Consider the following 9,696-nt stretch of genomic DNA (forward strand, 5'->3'; position numbering starts at 1 on the left):
TAGGATGAGGTGGCGACTTGTCCAGGGTGTACCCCGCCTTCCGCCCGATTGTAGCTGAGATAGGCTCCAGCGCCCCCCGCGACCCCGAAGGGAATAAGCGGTAGAAAATGGATGGATGGATATATATATATATATATATATATATATATATATATATATATATATATATATATATATATATATATATATATATATATAATACATTTGTACAACGATATTTTAGGCCATCATTATGCAACCAGAAGGATCCTAAAAACATATTTTTAACATTAAAAAAAAAATTATGAATCGATTTTGCAAATTATTAATAGATAAAAAATCAGGACGAATCAGAATCACAATTTGGATGTGAATCAATTTGTCAAATTCTTATTCATCCTACTTCTTAACAGATTCCTGGCTTGTACAGCCCTTTGAGACACTTGTGATTTAGGGCTATATAAATAAACATTTATTGATTGATTGATTGATGAAACTCAATTAGACAAGTTATTTTTTTTATATAAGAATATATTTGTTACAAAAGATGCTTTCAAGTCACCTCTATGCAACTAGAAAAAGCCTAAAATTTGTTTTTAACAATTTATTTCTATAAAAATTATTTTTTTAATCGATTTTTGCAAATTATGAATGGAGTTAAAATAGGGACGAATTAGATTTTTTATTATTCTTATTTATCCTGATTCTAAATCGATTCCTAATTCATGAAAATCAATCAATACAAAAATATGTATTTTTTTAATTTAAGAAATCATTTTGACAAAAAACATTTTTAAGCCACTTTTATGCAACCAGAAGGAGCTTAAAAAAATATTTTTAACAATTTATTTTCATTAAAAAAAAAAGAAAAAAAAAAAAAGGTTATTTATGTATTTTTGCTAATTATTAATCGATTTAGAAGTGGAAAAAATCTAATCGCATGTAATTTTTTAATTTAAGAAATCATTTTGACAAAAAACATTTTTAAGCCACCTTTATGCAACCAAAAGGAGCTTAAAAACATAGTTTTAACAATTTATTTGTATTAAAAAAAATAAAATGTTATTTATGTATTTTTGCAAATTATTAATCGATTTAGAATCGGAAAAAATTTAATTGCATGTAATTTTTAATTTAAGAAATAATTTTGACAAAAAACATTTTTAAGCCACCTTTATGCAACCAGAAAGAGCTTAAAAACATATTTTTAACAATTTATTTTCATTTAAAAAAAAATGAAAAAAAAAAAAAAAAATTATGTATTTTTGCAAATTATTAATCGATTTTAGAATCGGAAAAAATGTAATCGCATGTAATTTTTTAATTTAAGAAATAATTTTGACAAAAAACATTTTTAAGCCACCTTTATGCAACCAGAAAGAGCTTAAAAACATATTTTTAACAATTTATTTTCATTAAAAAAAATAATAAAATAAAAAAATAAAAACATTTATTTATGTGTTTTTGCAAATTATTAATCGATTTTAGAATCGGAAAAAATGTAATCGCATGTAATTTTTTAATTTAAGAAATAATTTAGACAAAATATTTTTTTAAGCCACCTTTATGCAACCAGAAGGAGCTTAAAAACATATTTTTAACAATTTATTTTCATTAAAAAAAAAAAGAAAATATTATTTATGTATTTTTGATCATTATTAATCGATATAGAATCGGAAAATTTTTTTAATCCCATGTATTCTTTAATTTAAGAAATCATTTTGACAAAAAACATTTTCAAGCCACCTTTAAGCAACCAAAAGGAGCTTAAAAACACATTTTTAACAATTTATTTTCATTTAAATTTTTTTTTAAAAAAAATGAAACAATTGTTATTTATCTATTTTTGCAAATTATTAATCAATTTAGAATCGAAAAAAATTAAATTGCGCTACGGATATGAATGATTCCTATTCTAAATTAATTTCCAATTTATGAAAATCGATTAAATAAAAAAATACATTATTTTTTAAATATTTTTTTTAGTAAAAAAATACTCTTTTACTAAGACATTTTCAGGTCATCTATGCAACTAGAAGGACAATAAAAACATATTTTTAACAATTGATTCTTATCATTTTTACTTTCATAAATTGGCAAATTATGAATGAACTTCTAATGGTAATAATGAGTAAGAATACACAGTGTACTTAGCCAAGTGTACTTGTCTATTTGAGCCATGGTCACATATTGACATAAATAAATACATGATATTTACAGTGCACACATCGTTACAATCGGTCTTTTACGGAAAAGAGCACCTGTGTGAAAAGGAAGTGTCCGTCCCCTCTTTGGGAGCGCCGCGTCAGCTGCGCGGGGCGTCGGCGTCGGCGTTGTCGTGGCGCTGACGCTCCTGGCGAGGCTTCTTGCAGGTGAGCGCCAGCAGCAGCAGCATGGGCAGGTGCCACAGGCTGCAGAAGAACAGCTTGCGGGCGCTGGCGCGGTCGCCCCGCCGGTAGAAGCGGAAGGCCAGGAAGCTGATGTAAGCGTTGATGGGCAGCACGGCGGCGGGGAAGGTCCACGTGGTCACGCCCAGCGCCGGCGCCAGCGCGGAGAGGCCCACCAGCGCCACGCTGTGACGCAGGGCCACGCGGCGACACATGGCGGGGTGCGTCACCGACATCATGCGGTAGCCGCCGCGCGAGTAGTCCGCCCTCAGGTTCCAACTGAGGGCGTTGAAGTGGGGGAACTGCCAGCTGTACAGGAAGCCCCCCAGCACCAGCGCACCTGCACAGGTAAGGACAGGGGGAGGGGCTTAGTCTCCATGACAGCATTTTTTCCTTCACAATCATTTCTTGTTTGAGGGTCACGCCGCTCTGCTGTGATGGATTATTGCTCAGTCGCCATGGAAACCTCTCAAGTGAAGTTGTCACGTTGTGTAAATGGTAAATAAAAAGAGAATACAACAAATCCTTTTCAATAGGGATGTCCGATAATGGCTTTTTGCCGATATCCGATATGCCGATATTGTCCAACTCTTTAATTACCGATATCAACCGATACCGATATCAACCGATATATACAGTCGTGGAATTAACACATTATTATGCCTAATTTGGACAACCAGGTATGGTGAAGATAAGGTACTTTTTAAAAAAATGAATCAAATAAAATAAGATAAATAAATTAAAAACATTTTCTTGAATACAAAAGAAAGTAAAACAATATAAAAACAGTTACATAGAAACTAGTAATGAATGAAAATTTGTAAAATTAACTGTTAAAGGTTAGTGTTATTAGTGGAGCAGCAGCACGCACAATCATGTGTGCTTACGGACTGTATCCCTTGCAGACTGTATTGATATATATTGATATATAATGTAGGAAGCAGAATATTAATAACAGAAAGAAACAACCCTTTTGTGTAAATGAGTGTAAATGGGGGAGGGAGGTTTTTTGGGTTGGTGCACTAATTGTAAGTGTATCTTATGTTTTTTATGTGGATTTAATAAAAAAAAAAAAAAAAAAAAAACGATACTGATAATAAAAAAAACCATACCGATAATTTCCGATATTACATTTTAACGCATTTATCGTCCGATAATATCGGCAGACCGATATTATCGGACATCTCTACTTTTCAACTTATATTCAATTGAATAGACTGCAAAGACAACATATTTAACGTTCCAACTGGTAAACTTTTGTTGTTTTTTGCAAATATAAGCTCATTTGGAACTTGATGCCTGCAACATGTTTAAAAAAAGCTGGCACGAGTGGCAAAAAAGAGCGAGAAAGTTGAGGAATGCTCATCAAAGACGTATTTGGAACATCCCACGGGTGAACAGGCTAATTGGGAACAGGTGGGTGCCATGATTGGGTATAAAAGCAGCTCAGTCATTCACAAACAAGGACGGGGTCGAGGGTCAACACTTTGTCAACAAATGCCTGAGCAAATTGTTTAAGAACAACATTTCTCAAGCAGCTACTGCAAGGAATTTAGGGATTTCACCATCTACGGCAGGGGTCCCCAAACTACGGCCCGCGGGCCGGATCCGGCCCCCCAGCATCCAAAATCCGGCCCACAGGAAGTCCCAAGTAAAAAAAAAAATTTTTTTTTTTTTATTTGTATTTTTTTTTTTTTTTAAATCTTTCTTTTCTAATCCATTTTCTACTGCTTGTTACTCTCGGGGTCTCCTAGCCGCTCAGGCAAATCATATTGTCTAAAGAGGAATTTTCCCATCTATAACGTGACAATGTTAAATGTTGATGAACATCAATGACAAAACGGATTACGGATTATAAAGACAATGTATATATATATATATATATATATATATATATATATATATATATATATATATATATATATATATATATATATATATATATACAGCCTGGCCCGCGGCCACATTTTTTTAACCCAATACGGCCCCCGAGTCAAAACGTTTGGGGACCCCTGATCTACGGTCTGTAATATCATCAAAAGGTTCAGAGAATCTGGAGAAATCACTGCATTTAGCATTGAATGGAACCATATGGAGCTTAAAAACGTATTTTTAACTATTTATTTTTATTATTATTATTATTTTTTTTATTATTCGATTTTTGCTAATTAATATTCAATTTAGAATAGGGACGAATAAAAACGCGATTCGGATGTGAATCGATTTTTTGATGTGCTAATTCATCCCGATTCTAGATCGATTCCTACTTTATGAAAATCAATCAATAAAAAAAAATTGTTTTATTCTTTATTCAAGAAACAAATTTTACAAAGACATTTTAAGCCACTTCCATGGAACCAGATGGAGCTTAAAAACATATTTTTAACTATTTATTTGTATAAATATATATATATATATATATATATTTTTTAAAATTAATCGCTTTTTGCAAATTATTATTCGATTTAGAATCGGGACGAATAAAATCGCGATTCGGATGTGAATCGATTTTTTTATGTGCTAATTCATCCCGCTTCTAGATCGATTCCTACTTTATGAAAATCAATCAATAAAAAAAATGTTTTTTTATTCTTTATTTAAGAAATCATTTTTACAAAGACATTTTAAGCCACTTCTACGGAACCAGAAGGAGCTTAAAAACGTATTTTTAACTATTTATTTGTATGAATATATATATATATATTGTTTTTAAATTAATCGCTTTTTGCAAATTATTATTCGATTTAGAATCGGGACGAATAAAATCGCGATTCGGATGTGAATCGATTTTTTTATGTGCTAATTCATCCCGATTCTAGATCGATTCCTGCTTTATGAAAATCAATCAATTAAAAAAATGTTTTTTTATTCTTTATTTAAGAAATAATTTTTACAAAGACATTTTAAGCCACTTCTATGGAACCAGAAGGAGCTTAAAAATGTATTTTTAACTATTTATTTTTATAAAAAATGTTTCTCTTTTCAATTAATCGATTTTTGCAAATAATTATTCGATTTAGAATCGGGACGAATAAAAACGCGATTTGGTTGTGAATCGATTTTATTATGTGCTAATTCATCCCGATTCTAGATCGATTCCTGCTTTATGAAAATCAATCAATAAAAAAAATGTTTTTTTATTCTTTATTTAAGAAATAATTTTTACAAAGACATTTTAAGCCACTTCTATGGAACCAGATGGAGCTTAAAAAAGTATTTTTAACTATTTATTTTTATATTTAAAAAATATTTTTTTCAATTAATCGATTTTTGCAAATTATTCGATTTAGAATAGGGACGAATAAAATCGCGATTCGGATAAGAATCGATTTTTTTATGTGCTAATTCATTCCGATTCTAGATCGATTCCTACTTTATGAAAATCAATCAATAAAATAAATGTTTTTTTTAATTTTTTCATTCTTTATTTAAGAAATCATTTTTACAAAGACATTTTAAGCCATTTCTATGGAACCAGAAGGAGTTTAAAAATGTATTTTTAACTATTTATTTTTATATAAAAAAAATATTTTTTTTCAATTAATCGATTTTTGCAAATTATTATTCGATTTAGAATCGGGATGAAAAAAATTGCGATTCGGATGTGAATCGATTTTTTTATGTGCTAATTTATCTTAATTCTAGATCGATTCTTACTTTATGAAAATCAATCAATAAAAAAAAATTGTTTTATTCTTTAAGAAACAATTTTTACAAAGACATTTTAAGCCACTTCCATGGAACCAGATGGAGCTTAAAAACATATTTTTAACTATTTATTTGTATAAATATATATATATATATATATTTTTAATTAATCGCTTTTTGCAAATTATTATTCGATTTAGAATCGGGACGAATAAAATCGCGATTCGGATGTGAATCGATTTTTTTATGTGCTAATTTATCCCGATTCTAGATCGATTCCTACTTTATGAAAATCAATCAATAAAATAAATGTTTTTTTATTCTTTATTTAAGAAACATTTTTTACAAAGACATTTTAAGCCACTTCCATGGAACCAGATGGAGCTTAAAAATTTATTTTTAACTATTTATTTGTATAAATATATATATTTATATATATTTTTTTTTAATTAATCGCTTTTTGCAAATTATTATTCGATTTAGAATCGGGACGAATAAAATCGCGATTCGGATGTGAATTGATTTTTTTATGTGCTAATTTATCCCGCTTCTAGATCGATTCCTACATTATGAAAATCAATCAATAAATTTTTTTTTGTTTTTTATTCTTTATTTAAGAAAAAATGTTTACAAATACATTTTAAGCCACTTCTATGGAACCAGATAGAGCTTAAAAATGTATTTTTAACTATTTATTTGTATAAATATATATATATATATATATATTTTTTTTTAAAATTAATCGCTTTTTGCAAATTATTATTCGATTTAGAATCGGGACGGATAAAATCGCGATTCGGATGTGAATCGATTTTTTTATGTGCTAATTCATCCCGATTCTAGATCGATTCCTTTTTATGAAAATCAATCAATAAAAAAAATTGTGTTTTTTTATTCTTTATTTAAGAAAAAATGTTTACAAAAACATTTTAAACCACTTCCATGGAACCAGATGGAGCTTAAAAACTTATTTTTAACTATTTATTTTTATAATTTTTTTTTTTTTCTTCAATTAATCGATTTTTGCAAATTATTATTCGATTTAGAATCGGGACGAATAAAATCGCGATTCGGATGTGAATTGATTTTTTTATGTGCTAATTTAAATGTATCCCTACTTTATGAAAATCGATGAAATAAAATTTGCTGATCGATACTTCTGTAAAAAGCCGTAAAAATGGACTACATTGCTTTTAAAAATATTTTACATGGATTTCTGAATGTTCTCAACTCCTGTTTCCACATTTCTAAGTGTCACACAAGGCAGAACAATGCTGAGACTGAAGCAACAGCGCCTCCGGTGGTCACAACCGGTAGTTAACCCCCCGACTCGTAACATTATTGGGACAACCCGGCGTCTCCTACCTGCGTCCAGGCAGCCCGTGGCGGCCGTCCAGCCCATGATGGGCGGGATGGCGCCCACCACGGCGCCCACCCACGTGTTGACGATGGTGAGCCTCTTGAGCGGCGTGTAGCAGCACGTGTACAGGGCGATGGTGAGGGCGCCCAGGAAGCCCGTCAGGGGGTTCACCGCCCACGTCAGCAGGGCCACTCCGGAGACGCCGCACGCCAGGGCGAAGGTCACGGCGTGGAGGGGGCTGATGGGGGGGGAGAGAAAGTTAGCCATGCAAGATCATGTTGAGCTGTGGCAAAGATTGCACACGCTACAACTGGGCAACAAGACTGAAAACTGTATCACGATTTAAGTGTTTTATATCGGTCGATATCGATGATTTTTTATGACCTATGAAGAACAAATATATGAAATATAAACATTTTTATTTCAATTGTGGCCTTCCTGTTATTGTAACGCCCTCGGCTATCAAGGCAGAAAGGAAATGTCAACACAAGCATGGAAAACACTCAAAAAATGTCAACAAAATAGTCAAATCACATTGAAAACTTAACAAGCTCTTAAAATAAAGGTGGAAAAATAGGGAATATGTTTAATAAAGTGTAAGAAAATAGTGAAAATGGAAACAACCGGAGAACTATTTTCTGCAGGTTTAGTGGCAGGAAATAACGGCTGTGTAACATTAATTTTCCCTGTTATTATTATTTAACTATGGAATTTGTTTTTTGTTATGCAGTAATTATTTGAATATTATTATTATTACATTGCTCGAAATCAATAATTATGGACATTTTCTATGACCTATGGAAAATAAGGAGCAGGAGAATAATGTATTTTATTTCAAAGATAACCTTCCTTTGATTATAATTAGGAAATAACGGCTGTGTAACATTAATTTGCCCTGTTATTATTTAACTATGGACATTTTTTTTTTTTATGCAGTAATTATTTGAATATTATTATTATTACGTTGCTCGACATCAATAATTATGGACATTTTCTATGACCTATGGAAAATAAGGAGCAGGAGAATAATATATTTTATTTCAAAGATAACCTTCCTTTGATTTTAATTAGGAAATAACGGCTGTGTAACATTAATTTGCCCTGTTATTATTATTTAACTATGGACATTTTTGTTTTTATGCAGTAATTATTTGAATATTATTATTATTACATTGCTCGAAATCAATAATTATGGACATTTTCTATGACCTATGGAAAATAAGGAGCAGGAGAATAATATATTTAATTTCAAAGATAACCTTCCTGTGATTATAATTCCATCAGATATGAAGGCAGAAAGGAAACAAACATGGAAAACAAAACAAATGAGTAAAATCACATTGAACACTTAAGCTCTTAAAAATAAAGAATATGTAAGAAATGCTTCATAAAGTGTAATAAAATAGTGCAAAGTGTGAAAATGTAAACATAGAGAAACCTGACAACTATTTTCTGCAGGTTTAGTGGCCAGAAATAACGTCTGTGTAACATGAATTTGCCCTGTTATTTTTATTTAACTATGGAAAGGAATCTTTGTAACGCTGTAATTATTTGAATAACATTTATATATCGATCATTATTGACCTATGGAAAGACCCAAGTATTAAAATAAATAAATAAATAAATAAATAAATAAATAAATTCTGTCTTTTCTTATCCACTTTGTACCGCTTGCTACTCACGGTGTCTCCTAGCCGCTCAGGCAAATCATATTGTCTAAAAATGCATTTTCTCATCGATAACGTGACATCATCGCGCGCGCGGAAAGTGCGCTCTATATATATATATATATATATATATATATATATATATATATATATATATATATATATATATATATATATATATATATATATATATATATATATATATATATATATATATATCTAATATATATATATATGTATATATACACACATATATATCTAATATATGTATATATATATTATATATATATATAATTATATATATATATATATTATATATATATATATGTATATTGTATATATATATATATATATATATATATTAGATATATATTAGATATTTACATATATATACATATATATATATATATATATTATATATACATATATATATTATATATACATATATATATTATATATACATATATATATATTATATATATACATATATATATATATATATATATATATATATATATATATATATATATATATATATATATATATATATATATATATATATATATATATATATATATATATATATATATATACTACCGTTCAAAAGTTTGTTTTTTAAAATGTCCTTATTTTTGAAAGAAAAGCACTGTACTTT

The 9,696-nt window shown here is 29.6% G+C and overlaps 1 protein-coding gene across 2 annotated transcripts in view; it reads right to left on the minus strand.

The window, feature by feature from the left end:
* Nucleotides 1–1,749: 1,749 nt before the first annotated feature.
* LOC133656304 (protoheme IX farnesyltransferase, mitochondrial-like) overlaps nt 1,750–9,696 on the minus strand; it is a 90,340-nt gene continuing 82,393 nt past the window's right edge. Inside the window, exons 6-7 of one of the 2 annotated variants that reach the window (XM_062057322.1) lie at nt 7,380–7,612; nt 1,750–2,706 (exon numbers count right to left, since the gene is read on the minus strand). In XM_062057322.1, the coding sequence (XP_061913306.1) occupies nt 2,285–2,706; nt 7,380–7,612 (655 nt within the window). In that variant the 3' untranslated portion in view covers nt 1,750–2,284. The remainder of the gene's footprint in view (nt 2,707–7,379; nt 7,613–9,696) is intronic. The other variant, XM_062057321.1, reaches the window with a different exon arrangement.

Source organism: Entelurus aequoreus, linkage group LG08 (genome assembly GCF_033978785.1).
Source record: "Entelurus aequoreus isolate RoL-2023_Sb linkage group LG08, RoL_Eaeq_v1.1, whole genome shotgun sequence".
NCBI lineage: Eukaryota > Metazoa > Chordata > Actinopteri > Syngnathiformes > Syngnathidae > Entelurus > Entelurus aequoreus.